This window comes from Lagopus leucura, unplaced genomic scaffold (genome assembly GCF_019238085.1).
Source record: "Lagopus leucura isolate 7727_CA_CO unplaced genomic scaffold, USGS_WTPT01 Super-Scaffold_100051, whole genome shotgun sequence".
NCBI classification, from domain to species: domain Eukaryota; kingdom Metazoa; phylum Chordata; class Aves; order Galliformes; family Phasianidae; genus Lagopus; species Lagopus leucura.
This window is the reverse complement of record NW_024962297.1, coordinates 367,819-385,012: the sequence shown is the minus strand read 5'-3', so window position 1 is coordinate 385,012 and position 17,194 is coordinate 367,819. Positions and strand designations below refer to the sequence as shown.

Genomic DNA, 17,194 nt, shown 5'->3' with positions numbered 1-17,194 from the left:
TTATTGTGGTGTCCTTCACCTGTAGTGTCAGACACACTACGAACGCAGTCACCACTTCTTGGAGTTGTAAAACAAGTTTGAATGCTATGAAAACATCACAGGCGTTAAAGAAGCTTGAGGCAGGCTTCTTTTCTGGAACGATATCAAAAATTGTTTGTGATAAAGAGGCTGAGAAGAGTTTCCTTAATACATAGAAGTGAAAGGACAGATGGGAACACTCAAATGTGGCGTTTGCCAAAAGGGAAATTAGAGCAGCCCGGTTTAGAGCCAAATCCCATCACTGTGAGGTGTGGAGGAGTTGCTTCGTGTAGTTCAATTCCAAGGTTACAGGACAACTCAAGAAGCTGGTGCTGGATCCCATTTGCAGTCAGGAGAGGTACAGTTAGATGCTGCTTGTGTGGTGGCTTTGGCTTTGTCACGCAGGGATGTAAGAGTTGGGTGTTTGCTGGGCTTGTTGTAAAGGTTCAGCTCCTGCTCTTGTGGCTTCCTTGAGAGCTCACGGCTGTGAAAAATGGTGTTTGTCACATTACTTCTGGTGCTATGAAGTGGCCTTGTGAAATATCTGGGCAATCACAAGTACCTGAAATCAGCATGCAGTCCTTATGAGAACTGCTGAGGGAGGAGAGCTGAGCTAAATACGTGCTTTAAGCTCAAAGGTGTGTGCAGCATGTGCAAGTGTGCATAGCTGAGACAAAAGCACTGTGGGTTTATATGGTGAAGGTGCAGCCTTCCTCTGTCAGTCTGTGTAGAACAGAACTGTGCCGCGCCTGATTCTTCTGCACAGCTCCATGTGCTGAGTGCTGTCAGAGTGCTTAGCGTGGGCAGCCAGGTGCTGGCACGGCCTGATGGCTGCACACAGCTTGCAGACCTTCTCTTGAAGCTTGTTCTGGCTGAGGTCACAGGAATCTGTCAGTACCAGCAGCTTCATAGAATCACACAGTGACTCGAGTTGAAGATCAAATCCCAGCCCCTGCCAGGGGCTGATTGCTACCCAGCAGCTTTGCACATCTGTTCTCTGGGACTCTGCCCCTCTGTTCCACCTTGGTGTCCCACAAGCTTCATCAGTGCTTCTTCCCCCTCCCCCCCCCATGTGGTTCTTGAACAGGGAGCATTTCCATTCTGCTTAGATCACATCTTGTGGTCCCACTCACACATTAGGGTACAGGAGCTTAAGATGCTCAGGAGTTTGAAAGATGGGTTTCAGAAGCACTTGTGTTACTAGGAAACCTGTCCCTGCACAGTCTCTGATTCCCAGTATGATGTTGAACCTTACGGAGAGACCTTCAGTCAGCATCTCCAGCAGAAGGGAGGCCCTTAGGGAAACGTGAGTGGTTTAGCTAGACCCTTCAACATGATCAGAAGCTTTGGCCCTACCTCTGGTAGAGAAGGCTGTACAAAGGATACTTTCCCTCGGAACTAAGAGATGGGACATAGATGGTAACAGCATCAATGCTCAGCTCTTTCCACTTACAGCCATTTGTAGCAGATCAAGAAGCAGTTTTTCATTTCAGTGCACTGTGCCATGGCTCTGACCTGCTCCAGGCTTTGGAAAAACAAAGGGTAACTGAGTGCTTGGAGTGCAGCGGAGACTCAGTACACCACTGCTCATTAATTTGGCTTCCTTTACCTTAGAAACTATTGATTTCATATTCCCTTTGCATTTGCTTGTCCTTCCAGCAGTAAGGAATATCACTTAGTCACTTGTTAGAGCTCTTAATTAAAAAATCAGCTAGAGACAATGCCGGCCACGCCATTGGCAAAGCAGCACAAGGAAGAGATGGGAACGGGAAGTTCTTGAGTTGCTTTCCTCCTGAGAAAGCAGAGGTTTGGCAGCAGGTGGGGAGCAGTCAGAACATGCCTGCCTGCTCAGAGATGGGGAAACTTAATTGGCCCGTTATCAGATACTTAATTCTCATATAGCGTTTCCTGCATGGAAGCTTCCTTGAGGCATTGCTGGCAGGGAGTGCAGTTCACTCTGTTCTTATTTTTTTTTTTTTTTTAATTAATATATTTTAATTTTGGACTGGCTGTTTGCATGGCTGCTGGGAGAAGGCCTGTTCTCTTTGCAGACAGAACTACGGACCTTTGCCTTCGAAGGTCTTCCCTCTCCTCCATTGCAAAGATCACTTGTGGATTTTTTTGGGTGGTTTCCCTCGCTGCCTCCTGTCGGCTGTCCCGGTGGCACATTCCCATGTGATAGGAGTTTTCTCCTTAACAGATCTCTAGCCAGCTCTAGAGAAATCACACACCCAAGTAGCTTGCAGCCTTTGGCCAGCAGAGGGATCCCAAGCCTGCAAGAATGAGTCCTGTGCTGTGCTGCTGAAGTGCAGTGCAGAAAGTACAGGCAAGAAAACGGCCTTTACAGGTTTAAGCTGACGGCTGTCAACACTTGCAGTTTCCTGACTGTGTGATGGATGTTTCCCAGGCCTGTTACTGGGTAACAGAGTGCTTTCTTAGTATGAATGAAAATGTTTAGTATGTATTTGAAAGGATTCTTTGTGATCCTCATTGATTTTAACTTACTGGTGTTTATCTGTATTGAATAGTGATTTGTTTTGCAATCTTTTTCTGCTTGCTTCTTGCTGCCTTTCTGCTGTCTAATTTTGCTTCAGTTCTGTCCCTACACCTGTGACATTTGTTTAGATGGGGTTGGGTCAGCAGCAGAGTAGGTGGGGAAAAAATGGAGGTGAGGAACAAAATAAAGTAATTTGAAATCTCGAGTTAGCAAAAAATGCAAGCAGTGGATTGACATGTATGGTTTAGACAATGCCAACAAGTGAGGAGCAGAAGTTGTACAGGCTGTTGTTTTCTGAACTCTTCAGTTCATCCCAACCTAATACACGAGTGCCATGCTAAGGAGCTGCTCGAGTTAGTCCCACCCAAATTATTTTGGGGGCAGTTGGTTTAGCTTGGTTGAGAGTACTTCCCTATTTGAACTGTGTCATAAATCCATCTTGGTGGAAAAGGAATAATGAGAAGCAAAATGCCATGCGAAGGCTGTGCGTCCGTTTGAAACGAAACAGCCAAGGGATTCGTTTGCGTCTTTTGAACCCCTTTGGTTTTTATGACTTGCAGGAGGGCTCACGAATGGCAGCGGCCGTTACATCTCTGCTGCTCCTGGAGCTGAGGCCAAGTACCGCAGTGCCAGCAGCGCCTCCAGCCTCTTCAGCCCCAGCAGCACGCTGTTCCCCTCGTCTCGCCTGCGCTACGGCATGTCTGACGTGATGCCCTCCGGCCGCAGCAGGCTGCTCGAGGACTTCCGCAACAACCGGTACCCCAACTTACAGCTGAGGGAGATTGCTGGGCACATCATGGAGTTCTCCCAGGACCAGCATGGATCCAGGTGGGATTTAAAACCTTGTGCCGTAGGCAGTTTTTGCGACAGCTGCTTTTGGATTTGACGTGGTTTGGGGCTTGCGTTGCATCCTGAAGTAAAGGAAAAGGAGGTGTGAAAAGACATTAAGCTGGGTGGTGTAACACTGACCCTCCTTTTCATGGGCTGGAGACAAGTTCTTATAGCGTGGCTTCCCTCTCCAAAAAGGAGTTTGCTTGCTAGACCCGCTGGTACAGCTGAACTCATTTGAAAGCTGCCTGGATGTGAGACCTTGCCATGTCACTCTGAGACCTGCTTTGCTTGAGCCTTTGGCGTATGGATAATGGCACGTTGGCACACACCTCATGAGTGCCACCACTCAAGGTTTCAGATTGCTGTAATTTAGGGCACTTGTTTTCCAAAGACCTGTATTTTGTAAAAGCTCAAGGTGTGAAGGTTATGACTGGATTTTTGTTAACAAATGCTCTGAGGACGCATTTGCCAGTGGCATCACAGCAGCCTTATTTTTCAGGTTTATTCAGCTGAAACTGGAGCGTGCTACCCCAGCAGAACGTCAGCTTGTGTTCAACGAGATCCTCCAGGCAGCTTATCAGTTGATGGTGGACGTATTTGGAAATTATGTCATCCAGAAGTTCTTTGAAGTAAGTCTTCGTTTCCTCTATTCACAACTCTTGCTCAGATGCCTGCTCAGATGTCCTGAGGCATAGGCTGAGTTCTTAGAAGCCATGCCATTTGGCTCAGCTTGGGTATCTGGCTACACTGATGTCATTTCATCTCCACGTGCTGCTGTATCATTCCTGTCAGGGTGATTGTAATGTGGGACTAAGAATCTCTTCTGAAGAACAGATTTTGCCTTTTGACCTGAAAAAGCTGGAAGAATAAATCACATATTGAGGGGACTGAGATCCAACAAGTATTAGTTTTCTGTCTGCACTGAGCTGTCAGTTCTCATGTACTTAGAAATAATACAAACTTTGGAAAGCGCTTGTGTTAAAAACACAACAGACAGCATCCACTGAAGAAAAGTGTGCGTTTCCATGCAAGGGGAGTGAGCAGCTGCTTCTCTCTCCTTCTTGAAACTGGTCAGTCCCTTCTTCACTCAGCCTTGGTGATTTTAGTTTGTTTTTTAGTCCAGTAATTTTATAGCAACCCTCTCAAGGGTTACTGCATTAGCAAAGTGGCTCTGGAATCTGTTTCTAATGCGTCAGGCATTATCAGAGCCAGAACAAACATCTCACTTGTGCCTGTTCAGTTCCATTGAGCTATGGCTGTTATTTTTTTTCAGTTAAGTACAGTGTTTCTTGTTTAACACTTCGGTATGACAGACTGGGAGGGCTGCTGTGCTGCTTGACCACATGAGGATTTTGTGCTTGTGGTGATTGCTTTTAATCTTTCCAGTTTGGCAGCCTGGAGCAAAAGTTAGCCTTGGCAGAACGTATCCGTGGGCATGTTCTGTCCCTGGCTTTGCAGATGTATGGATGTAGGGTGATCCAGAAGGCCCTTGAGTTTATTCCCCCAGACCAGCAGGTAATTGTAAGTTTCAACTTTAACTTTCTTCTTGATGTTGAACGTTTCTTGCTGTTTGGTGACATGAACTGTAATCTTCTGTTACTCGCGGTTGTGTTTGTGGATGGTGTTCTTTTGGTTTGGTTTATGGTACATCTGTTATGTTTCTTGTGCATGATAAGTAAGTATGTGATACTGTTCTCAGATCTCACTGTCACCTCCTTGTTCCACTGAACAGCTGATGGCACTGGTTCTCTGTTAATTCCCTGCACTCAGATGATATAGGCTAGCTGCTGATGGAATTATGAATGTTAGTATGAATGAGAAGATGCTTTAAGATCCCCTGAGGTAAATGGTGCCAAAGTTTTACTTTGGCATATTTGCTGAGGTACTGCTGCTGTGATATGTGGGTCAGTACCCTGCTTCCCACAGAGTGAGGCGTGTGAGGAGCCCGTAATTCCCATCAAGCAAGGCAGAGTTGGATAAGGGCTGAAAATAGCCTCAAATCTACTCAAAGCTCATTAATAAATCAATTCCAGTAGGATTTTATTAACAGTGAATTAAGATGAAAAATACACTCTGCAAGCTAGCTACTAAAGGTGTTAGGAATCATTATATAGGAGTCTTAATGTAGGTTATTAAGTTAGGAGAAAGAACAAAGCGCCACCACTAACAAAAGACACTGAAGTAGAATTTAGAAGTGTGCGTGTTCCTTTTGGGTCAGGCCCAGGTTCACTTGAGCACTGCCTCGTGGTGGCTCTGTGCCAGCACAGTGATGAGGGGCAGCACAAACTGGCCCTGCTGGTCCAAGGATTTCCCAGTGTCTTCTAGAATGCTGTATCAGTTCCAGAGGTAAAATGTCTGTGTGTAACTATTGAATTCCTCAAAAATCACCTACTGTTTTCCATTATAAAGCTTTCAGCCTGCCTGTGCTATGTTAGTCAATCTAGAACTTGCCTGTTGATTTCCCTAATTATGGTATAATATTAGCTCGTGTTTGTAAAATACAAGCTCTTCTCCCGGTGATTAGTGAAGCTGATACTTAGAAGTTTGTGAAGTTGGAATGTCTTACATTTCTGTCTGAGTGGAGCAAAGGAGGAGGGAACAGTAAGTGCATAGCAAAGTTATATATTGGGGGAATAATAGTCTCAAACATTTAGGTTAGGAACACTCAGGTTTAGGAGGATGCTCATGTGTAATGAAGAGTGTTCCCTCTTCAGAACAGTGGTGTTGTGGGTGGCTGCTGTATTACAGCAGGTTTCATCTCAGCCCTCAGCCATTGGGAAATTTCCCTGGCATTACTGAAACACATGGGTGTATCGTTCATGCCTTCCATGTTCTCCACGTTCTTCCTCTGTGCTTAGCAGCAAAGCTCTGCCTTTATCAGCCATGAATCCTGGTGGTGCTTTCTGTTTCTTTCTCTCCTCCTAATAGAACGAGATGGTGCGGGAGTTGGATGGCCACGTCCTGAAGTGTGTAAAAGACCAGAACGGTAATCATGTGGTGCAGAAGTGTATTGAGTGTGTGCAGCCTCAGTCCCTGCAGTTTATCATTGATGCATTTAAGGGACAGGTAAGTTCTTTCCACAGCAGTGGCTGTGAGCTACTCACGTGTTTGGGGACGGAACATTTAGCAGGTGTTAGCCTACAGTGTGAGCCTAGGAATTCCTCTGCCATCTTCCTTTTGCCATTTTCAGGTTTATCACAGTAAAGCAGCCTTGTAAACGTCTTTACTGCAGCATTTAATATTTTTGACTGATGGGAAGAAAGCATGTGTGTTATTAATTTATCTTCTCAGTAAAGGTGCCGAGCAGAGTCTTCTGATGAGTGTAGTAAATTTTCATGGTGATTCTCTCTGTGAGGAGGCTTACAGGCTGTACTTCCTGAGGGTCTGAGATCAGGGGCAGAACATGAGTTTTGTCTCGCAAAGCATAGTTACTTGTGCTCCATTATCCCAGTGCTGGATTTGGGTTGTGTAGCTCCTTTGTTCTGGCTGTAGTTGGCTTGTCTTCCATTACAAAAGTGCTGTTCTGGGTGTTTCCAGGCTTCAGCTTAATTGGCTTTGGAGAGTGACTTTGAAGTACTGAGGGTTTTGCCACGGGGATGTGAGGATAGCCTGGGGTTATTATAGCAGGAACCAGACTTTATTAGCTTGTCTGCTCTTGGAACATCTGCAAAAGTGTTGACTTGCTTGGCTGTGTCAAAACAAGCAGGATTCTAGCTGGGAACTTGCTCAGCAAATTTGCTGGCTCACAGTTAGCTTTGGACCTTCCCTCGGGGAGTTAGGCAAGGCAGAAACACATCTGGGAACTTGGTGGATGGCAGTGAAATTTCTTTGGCCAGCTGTCCTAGTTTCAACTGAACTTTTGTATGCAAGCTTAAACTTAACTACCTCAAGACTTTTTTCTTCTATGGTTCATTGCATTCGAAAGTCTGCTTTCCTGCCCACTTTACTGAAAATAGTTATTAAAAATTTGTAGTCTGCCTCCTTGACATCAGTGCTTGGATTTGCTGCTGCTTTTAATTTTAAGCCAGCAAACAGGACTTTGTGCTTTAGACAGAAAACTACACAGCAATAATAAAATGAATAGGTGTCATGTTCTTAGCAACAGATTTTATAATCCTTTAGAAATGAGGAAGAAGGTTTCTTGTTGTCACTTCTGCTAAGCACAGTTAAGACTTTTAAACAAATCCAGATACATGAGGAAAATCCTCTGAGTATTTTTAACCTTTCTGCTTCATACTATTTCTTACATAGCTTTAATTATGCAACTGGCAAGCAGTATGCTGGGTTTATTCTTCTGAAACTTTCAACACAGCCTCCAATAATGCTTGCCCATCCAGGTGTTCTTTGTATTAATCAAGATACTTAACCTTTTGTTTCCTGTTCATAAATGGAGAAGGTGAAGCTCAGGTAGGGATGTGGTGTGTCTGCAGTCTCCCTGTGGCAGTGATGTGGAAGCAAATGTTTGCACTGTCTCAGCTGCAGTGCTGCAAGCAGAGTTCTGGAGCTGCCGTTACCTCCCCTGTCCAGGAGAACCTGCACTGTTCATTGAATTCCAAAAGGTTTCTGGGGTTCACCAAGACTAACAGCTGTGTTGCTGCCTGTGCTTGTCTGTTGTTGGATGCAGGTCTTTGCGTTGTCCACACATCCGTACGGCTGCCGTGTGATTCAGAGGATCCTCGAGCACTGTCTTCCTGAGCAGACTCTTCCCATCTTGGAGGAGCTTCACCAGCACACCGAGCAGCTTGTGCAGGTCAGTGTGGGAGCGGGAGATGGTGTGCTGGGAGATGTCCTGAGGTTGCTGTTCTGTACTGGAGAGCTAGCGGCCTGTTTGGGATTGCAGCTGAGTGTTGCTGGGGCTGTGTGAGCATCGGGTGGGGAGGAGCAGAAAGGAATGGGGCAGGCAGGGAAAGCATTATCACTAATCGTTTTGGTTGTGTGTAGATACCCAGCAAATATCAGTGTTGGATTTGAGTCCTTTTCAAAAGGAAAATGAAGTATTGAGTGGGAACATATCCTAATGATCTCAAAGGAGTTGATGCAAAGGGCTGATTGCGTGTAGGAAGAGAACATCCTGAGATATTCTCCTTCTTGCCTGCCTTTCCTTCTTGCAGTCCTTCTAAGAGCTCTTTTTTCTTAGGACTTGTGCAGTGGCACCCAGTGGGCATAACGTGGAGTGAGTCCTGTCTTGTGTGCCCCTGTGTAACACTGGGAGTGGGAAGAGGTTGGGCCTGGAGGTGAGGCATCAAGGCATGCCTCTGGTGCTGCTGAGTACCTGTGTTGTGCTCTGAACATGGACACATTTCAAATAGGAACATACAGGAGAACAGTCTTCTGTAGCTAGAAGTCTGCCATCAATTTCCAGTACGTTTGATATTCTGGAACTTGGAGAAAGCAGTAAATGGAAATGAGAAATTACTGATGTTTCGTGTGCGATGAAGTTGTTTTACAGTTTCACAGAGTTTTGATGAGTTTTGTAGTTGGTACAAAGATGTGGTGTTTTTCCTCGTGCAACTCCAGAATGCATGTTTTTGTGCAGGTGGGAACTATTTGCATGGTTTAAAAGGAAGATGTTTTGATCAGGGTTCAGTCAGAGTTTGTAAGAATTAATGTGCTTCGATTTGAGTGGTTCCTGTCCAGATTTTCATGTGCTTCTATTTCTCAAACAGGATCAGTATGGGAACTATGTTATCCAGCATGTACTAGAGCATGGCCGGCCTGAGGACAAGAGCAAGATTGTAGCAGAAATTAGAGGCAACGTGCTTGTCTTGAGTCAACATAAATTTGCCAGGTATGAATTTGTTCCTTAAAGTCTCCACACCCTGTGGGAGTTTGGACACATGCTGGAGTTGTGAAAGAGTTGGGAGTGGGGTGTAGGGAGGTGAAAGGAGGTGAAAAATAACTTTCTGTTGAACAGCAGAATGCGATTTGTAACTGCTTAAAAACTGGAGTGAGCGACTGGCAGGGCAGATTTTACTTGTGAAAAGGGGATAAAGATGTAAAAGAGTGATTTGAGTCCAGGTTCTTGAACCTGAGCAGGAGCTGTGGTGTTTGTGGCCTTTGTTAAGTAGTCACTGTCCCTTGGAGAACACAGCATTAGGAGCTTTTTGCCGTCTCTGGGGGCAGTGTCAAGTCACAGGGAACTGGGGAAATGAGTGTAGCAGTGGTTCTGTGCATCCCACTCTTAACAGAAGACTCTGATTGTCATATGCAGAGGCCTTGTGGTCCTTTTTGAGATACGTGCAGAATGCCCCTCCAGTAATGTGTGTCTGCCTCCTGGGGAAACCGAAGCGGTCTGGGGTAGTTAGTCCAGCTGCAGCAGAGCTTGAGCATGGATAGAGGCAAAATTCGGGTGCTGTAGGGGATGCTAAAACAAAGCAACACTTCCCACACTTGTGAGCTGCTGTTGTGGGTGCTTCTTGCCCTTTGCACACGAAGGCTGAGCTCTTCACAGGTTTAATACACCTCTATCTTTGTGATGGGGAAGGTAGTGTGCTGCTGCTTAGGAACTCCAGGGAAGTACAGCATTAACAGGAATTAGAAGAGCGTGGTCTGAATGCTGTTGTTTCAGCCTTTTGCTCCCTGTTAATTAGTGCAGGGTGTCCCCTGAGCTGAGCTCTAGTTATGGTAAATCATTTGGTGATTTTGTGATTCAGGAAGGGGTGCAGAGGATGAGACTAGCAAAACTCTCCTTCCCTAACCGTGTATTGTATTTAACTTTGCTCTTCAGAGAACAGAGACTGCTTATCTGATATATTCAGTAATTTTGGAAGTTCTCTGCCTTTGCTAAGATCTTTCATTCCTGGTTGTACTTCTGTTGTTACAACCTTGGACCTCCATTCCCATTGAGCCCCACTGCTGAGAAGGCCGAACAAAGAACAGCTCATCTGTTTCTCCAGGGTGTGCTGTGAGAACAGACATGGATCTCAAACGCAGCGTCACTGTAGAGGTGCACAAATAAATTTGGATGAAATAAAACCTGAAGTGGGCACCTGCCCCAGTTTCCACTCGGATCCCAGGAACATTGGGGCGCTCGTGTCCCGTTGTTGCATTTCTGCACCAGCACGTGTCTGCTGCAGGACAGCCTGCGCTTCCAGAGAATGAAAAGCCCAGGAGGGTGGCTGTGTGCTCACCGTTGTCTCTCTTTGACTGTTACAGCAACGTCGTGGAGAAGTGTGTGACCCACGCCTCCCGCACGGAGCGCGCCATGTTGATCGACGAGGTGTGCACTATGAACGATGGCCCTCACAGTGCCTTATACACCATGATGAAGGATCAGTATGCCAACTACGTGGTGCAGAAGATGATCGATGTGGCAGAACCGGCTCAGAGGAAGATCGTCATGCACAAGGTGAGCGGCTGCTGTCGACTGATAAGGACCCTGTGTCTTCAGAAGTGGCACTGCCACACTGCTTGCAGGGAGGAAACAAGTTTGATAGCTGCTTCTGCTTTTAGAATTTCCTGGCAAGTGGGGAGTCGCAGAGTTGCAGGAAAGTACTAGTTGGTGTATGAAAATAAGAAACACTGGGAGGCTGTGGGACTTAAAACCAGCTGGTTGCTTCAGGCAGTCTCTTCTGACCCAGTAACCCAGTTCTGCACTCGTGGCGTAGTGAATGCTGATTCAAACAAAAAAAAAAGGCAAAGGCTACTTCTGCTGTCGCAGTGCCACCAGTCAAGTTTGGTGCTTGGCAAGGTGCCTTCAGGAGGTCTGGCAGTGATGACACACTTGCCCTCTCTGAGAACTCTGCTTGCTAATGAGAGAAGCTTTACGTACTCAGCAGAGCTGAGCCAGACCTCGAGCACTGAGGCAGAACTGCTGGGTGCATTTCTGCTGCTTGTCGCTTCACATCCCTGCTTTCCAGCCCCAGTCAGGAGAGTCTGACTGTCTGCTAATGGGGCACGTGTGTTTTAAGTGTGCTTTTTGATGAGAGGCTTTCATGGATGTGAGGGCTTCATGTTGGTCAGAAATGAAGGCATTTGGGAGTTAAGCATTGCTGCCACTTGTGCCATCCGAGGCTTGTATGCCTGCTTCCCATGGGCAGGAGGCTCTGAGCATCAGGCAGTGTCTTCATCTTCCTGCTCTGTGAACAGCACGCATACAAATGAGCTCATCTTCAGATGGACTCATTCTTAGGTGTAGGAGTAGTTGCTTTAAACCCAAACCTGCGTTAGTCCAAAAGAAATAATTAAAATAAGTGTGTAGGTGGACATAGACAGTCCAGCAGCAAAATGACCTGCGTCTTTGCTGATCCTTACGTGAGCTATGGATATGTCTTTAAAAGAAATCCCTACTGGCACGTTCTTCTTGTCAGGCAGCCTTGTGAAGAACATGCTAATTAGGTTATCAGTGGGGCTGTCAAAAATAGAAGTAGGATGACAGCTAAATAAGAGTGGCTGGATGTGAAGATTTCAGCAACGTTATCGAGCTGAATGAGAGCCTGGAAAAGCAGAACACGTTGTCTGATCTTAGGCTGTAAAAATTGCTTGTACTGCAAACAAGCAGTTTGTGCTGTGCTTTTGTTAACAACAGCACGGCGACTGACAAACTGATGGTTGGAATTCTGTTCTAAAAAGTTTTAGGAATGAAGGTAAACAAAGAAGTGTTGGACCTGGGGAGCTTTCCTGTGCCTTAACCTCTGGGCAGCAGCCAGACCTTGCAGGGACTGCAGTGTGGGGAGGGCAGAGGCCGTAGATCAGATTTTTCCCAAGTCTGGTTCTTGAAGTTGAACTAAGCAGCCAGTGAGTGAGCTGAAGAAATGGGGAGGGTTTCCCATGGGAGTTCTGGTCAGCCTTGGCCTGTGCAGGTCGTGGTGGTGCATCTGTCCTGGAAGCAGGGAGGAGGAGGGAGTGCTGTGCATCGTGGTCAGGCTGCTTCCTCCTCCTGTGCAGTTCCCACTGCAGGGTAAAAGGGCTCTTGTGGCTGAGTTACTGCAGAAACTTGCTGGCAGTGGGATGTTTCTTGTGTAGTAAGAAAATGAATTACTCTTATGTCTCATTCCTCTGAAACTGTCCAGGAGAGCTTCAGCAGCATGATAGCACAGCTGGAACAGTGCTTTCCCTTGTTTGGGTACTCTTCCACTAACAGTGGCTTGGCTCCAGTTACAGGAATGACTGGAGTTGGAAGCAACTTCTATTCTGAAATAGTATGAAATTGTAATTCCATGGATTAAAAAAAAAAAAAAAAAAAGTGTAGTAAGTGTTGGGTTCAGGAAGAAGCTAAACTCTGTTCAGCCCAGGAATGCTGCGTGCCTTTCTCAGCATCCCTTAGGCTCACAGCTGCAGTTCGTACTGGGAGCCCTTTCAGGTTTGCAGCACTTGAGCAGCTCAGCCTGGAAAGAGGAGGGCTGTGCAGGAGCTGCTCAGTGCCCTGTGATGCCTGTGGGTGCAACCTGACCCCGGGCTGCATCCAGAGCAACGTGGGCAGCAGGTCAGGAAGGCGGTGGTGTTCTGTGCTCCCTGCTGTGAGGCCTCACCTGGAGCACTGCGTCCTGGTGTGGAGCAGGACAGCACAGACAGGGGGCTGTTGAGCAGTGCAGAGAAGGGCTGCAGAAATGCTCCAAGAGGTGGAACAGCTCTGTGTGGGGACAGGCTGAGAGAGTGGGGCTGTGCAGGTGGAGAGGAGAAGGCTCTGAGGAGACCTGAGAGCAACCTTCAGTATGTAAAGGGGAGTGACAGGAAAGAAGGGGAGAGCAGAGCTGTGGTGATAGAAGAAGGGGAAATGGTTTCAAGCTCAAAGATGTAAATTAGATATAAGGAAAAAGCCTTTTACAATGGGGGCAGTGGCGCAGGTTGCCCAGAGATGTGGTGGTGCCCAACCATGGAGGCTTTCAAGGCGAGGTTGGATCAGGCGCTGGGCAGCCTGCTGGAGCTGTGCACGGCCCTGCTCACTGTGGGCAGTCACACCAGGTGCCCTTGAGCTCCTGCTGCTCTCGGGGCTGTGGCTCCCTGCCTCCCCTGCAGCCGGGCAGCGCTGTGCAGGCTGGGCTCCCTCTCTAAGCCTCCTTTACGCCCTGCAGATCCGGCCCCACATCGCCACCCTGCGCAAGTACACCTACGGCAAGCACATCCTGGCCAAGCTGGAGAAATACTACATGAAGAACGGCGTGGACCTGGGGCCCATCTGCGGGCCTCCCAATGGCATCATCTGAGGCAGCCGGCAGCCAGCAGCGTGCGGCGCGGCGTCACGGTTGCTGAACTACTAAAAGAAGAAGAAGAAAAAAAAGCCTTTGTAAATTCCTTTAATTTTATTATGCATAACATGTACTAATTATTTTTTTTAATTAACTGATTGCCCTGCTGTTTTACTGGTGTATAGAATACTTGTACATAGGTATCAAATGTACATGGAAGGCCACATTTTTGTTCACTGTTGTATCTATATTCCAAATGTGGAAACTTTCAGGGTGGTTGGTTTGAAGTACAAACAAAACACGACGTTTTTAATCCATCTGCCTTGCAGGCAACTCTTTGCAGATACCCCTTGTTCTTCTCTGACTCAGAAGTCAGCAACAAGTTTGGGTTTTAGTTGAGCGGCGCGAGGGACGCATTAAATGCTGTTATAAATACGGAGAAAAGAAAAACCGACTCGCTGTGGAGCTTCAGTTTAAAGAGAATTAAGTTTCTGAAACTTTTTAATGGCTTTATTTTTGGGTTCCTTTTGTTTTATCTCTATAACTTGCTAACGGAGGTAGCGTAGAGCTCGTCTGGGCAGGAGGGGGGCACGGCCAGGAGGGTTTTGAAGCCGGGGGGCGGGCGTCCTTCACTGCCTGCTCGGTTGTCCTGCTCACGGGGAGAGACACCATTTGATCATTTAGCATGAGGAAAACAAACCCAACTCGGCTTTGGTCTTGCTTCTATAAATATATAGTGTATACTTGGTGTAGACTTTACATATATAAAAATTTGTAGTATTTTCTTGTTTTGATGTCTGATCTGTATCTATAATGTACCCTAGTAGTGGAACATACTTCTGACTGTACAATTGTACATTTGTAAACCTCTGTAATGTAAATGTGGAGAAGTTTGAATCGACATAAACCCGTTTTTTGGTAAGAAAAAAAAAAGAATTAGCAAAACCTGTGCATTTCAGTGTATATTCACACCTTTTATGGTCGTAGCATATAGTGTTGTATATTGTAAATTGTAATTTCAACCAGAAGTAAATTTTTTCTTTTGAAGGAAATGTTCTCTTTATACAGCCTAGTTAATGTTTAAAAAGATGCTTGGTTTTATTTGTCACCTAGTTGAGCGGTAGCGATCCTTTCTAAATGTTCTACAAAACGATTCAGTTCAGAATAGTGTTTTTTTGACTCTTACAAAGTAATGTTTTGCTTATTTTGTGACAGTAAGAAACGAAAAGTGCAAAAGTACAGAACCCCCCTAGTTTCCTTACAATCAGAACCCCTTTTCACCTTGTAAAGTGTGAATCACCTCCCCTTTTTGTACAGAAGATGAACTGTATTTTGCATTTTGTCTACTTGTAAGTGAATGTAACATACTGTCAATTTTCCTTGTTTGAATATAGAATTGTAACACTACACGGTGTACATTTACAGAGCCTTGTGTATATTTCCAATGAACTTTTTTGCAAGCACACTTGTAACCATATGTGTATAATTAACAAACCTGTGTATGCTTATGCCTGGGCGACTATTTTTTGTAACTCTTGTGTAGATTGTCTCTAAACAACGTGTGATCTTTATTTTGAAAAATACAGAACTTTGGAATCTGGCCTGGTGCTTCCTTCCCTCTGCAGCCTCCTGCCCTCCTCCTGCCTCTTCCCTTCTGCCTCCCCTGCCCTGCGCAGGGCCTGAGAAGGTGGAGCAGAGGAGGAGGCAGAGCTCCCTGCCCCATCCTGGGCTGTTGCTCCTGGCAATTCTTCCCCTCAGATTCTGCTTACGGCCCTTGGAGCCTCCGAGCATCCATGCACCCTGCTGTGGGGCAGCTGTGGGGCGAATGAAGATCGGCCTGTGTGCTGCGGGCTCCTGGTGGCTGCAGCTCTCGCACAGGGGGCAGATGAAGTTTTCCCCACTGCCTCTCTGCTCTGTGCTCTCATTTTGCTCTCAAGGCAGGTGGTTGAGTCACCATCCCTCAGTGTTCAGAAACTTTGGATGTGGTGCTCAGGGACGTGGTTGAGAGGAGGGCTGTTCAGACGGTGTGGTTGGGTTGTGGTTGGACTCAATGGTCTTCAAGGTCTTTTCCAACCTGAGCCACTGTTTTTCTTCCATCGCAGCCTTTCGGCAGCGTGGGTTCCTGTGCAGTTTGTGTTTGATGCATGAGGAGCAAAGGTCGGTGGTGAGGTGCAGCAGAGCACTGAGCGCATGGTGGTGGCTGAGAGGCACAGGGCTGTGGTGGCTCGGCTGAGCACTGAGCTCAAATCTCTGTGGAAACTTCCCTGACTCGCAGACCTCGTTCCCAGGAGGCGCTCGGTACTCCGCTCCGATCCGTGGCAGAGTGGGCAGTGTGGGCAGCATTGGGGTGGTTCCTCCTCACCTGCATCGTTTCTCACCTTTACCTGGGGTTCATCACCAGCTGCTCTGCATGAAGGTTGCACATTTCTCAAGCGGCTGGGGCCCGTTGCCCCTGATGAACAGCTCTGGGGCTGTTCTCCACCCCCGTGGCCGTGTTTTTTTGCAAACCCCTTGTCCTGACCTTTGCTCGGGCTGCTGGCTGTGGGCAGTGCTGGGGCACAGCTGGGTGCTGCAGCCCCGCCTTGTGTCACTGCTGGAGGGGACGTGGGGTGAAGGGTGCTTTGACATGGGGCGGGCCTTGCTCCATCCTGCTGGCTGTGATCCACAGCCACATCTCACCCCATCAGCTGCGTCCCGTCACATCAACCTGTGACCCACCATCTCAGCCTCATCCATCAGAGCAGCTTTGTCCCACGAGGTCAAGTTGTGACCAGCGAGGTCAGCCACGTCTCGCCCACGTCCTGTCATGGCCACAGTGTCCCACCACATCACCCACGTCATCATGCTCATCATCATCGAATGGCCTGGGTTGAAAAGGCCCACGATGCTCATCCAGTTGCAACCCCTGCTGTGTGCAGGTCACCAACAGCAGCCCAGGCTGCCCAGAGCCACATCCAGCCTGGCCTTGAATGCCTGCAGGGATGGGGCATCCACAGCCTCCTGGGCAGCCTGTTCCAGTGCCTCCCTCTATGTGAAGAACATCCCACCTCATCACCCGTGTCCCACCACCCCAGCTCATCACCCACAAGCTCGCCACGTTGTGTTTCCCACCACGTGGAACCATTAATACGGGAAAGACCTCTAAGATCCCCGAGTCCAACCGCAGCCCACCCCGCCGTGCCCGCTGCCCGTGTCCCTCAGTGCCGCATCCCCACTCTGGGCCCTGGGACTCCTCCAGGCTCGGTGACCCCTCCGCTCCCCCCGGGTTTCCCCACCGCGCTGCACAGTGCAGGGAGCGCCGGGAACCGCTGCGGGGCGGTGCAGCCTCAGCAAAGGGTTCCTCCCCGCTGGCACCGAGGCATCCCTTATTATTATTTGCATCTCGTTAATTATTGCACAATTAAGGCGGACAGAAGCTGCAGCGGAGCCCTGGGGGCGGGCTGAGGGGATCTGCTTCACCTCCGCCCCTTTGGGTGCCCCCGCTCAGGGACGGGCCGTGCGCTGTAGTCGAATTGGGTTCACTTCCCTTCTAAATCCCGGTGATGTCCCTTTTTTGGCTGCCTCCCCGCTCCACCTTCTCCCCTTCTCCCCACGTCTCTCCCGTCCCCCCCCAGCTCTGCCCGTGGGTCCCGCTGCCATCTGCCCCACGTCCCCTCCTTCATTTGCCCCAGGTCCCCTCGCCATCTGCCCCTCGTTTTCCTCCATCTGCCACGGGATCTGT

General features: G+C 47.9%; 1 protein-coding gene and 1 non-coding gene across 10 annotated transcripts in view; both read left to right on the top strand.

Annotated features, from left to right (window-relative positions):
• Nucleotides 1-15,074, top strand: part of PUM1 (pumilio RNA binding family member 1) — a 66,028-nt gene extending 50,954 nt beyond the window's left edge. For 6 of the 9 annotated variants that reach the window (XM_042885551.1, XM_042885545.1, XM_042885549.1 and 3 more), the window contains 8 exons: nt 3,076-3,343; nt 3,846-3,975; nt 4,733-4,867; nt 6,275-6,412; nt 7,971-8,096; nt 9,013-9,134; nt 10,502-10,694; nt 13,360-15,074. In XM_042885551.1, coding sequence (XP_042741485.1) covers nt 3,076-3,343; nt 3,846-3,975; nt 4,733-4,867; nt 6,275-6,412; nt 7,971-8,096; nt 9,013-9,134; nt 10,502-10,694; nt 13,360-13,491 — 1,244 coding nt within the window. In that variant the 3' untranslated portion in view covers nt 13,492-15,074. The remainder of the gene's footprint in view (nt 1-3,075; nt 3,344-3,845; nt 3,976-4,732; nt 4,868-6,274; nt 6,413-7,970; nt 8,097-9,012; nt 9,135-10,501; nt 10,695-13,359) is intronic. The other 3 variants (XM_042885552.1, XM_042885550.1, XM_042885547.1) reach the window with 1 other exon arrangement.
• Nucleotides 11,051-11,136, top strand: LOC122187815. The gene has a single exon (XR_006181427.1). It is a non-coding gene; the product is annotated as a small nucleolar RNA SNORD103/SNORD85 (small nucleolar RNA).
• Nucleotides 15,075-17,194: the final 2,120 nt, after the last annotated feature.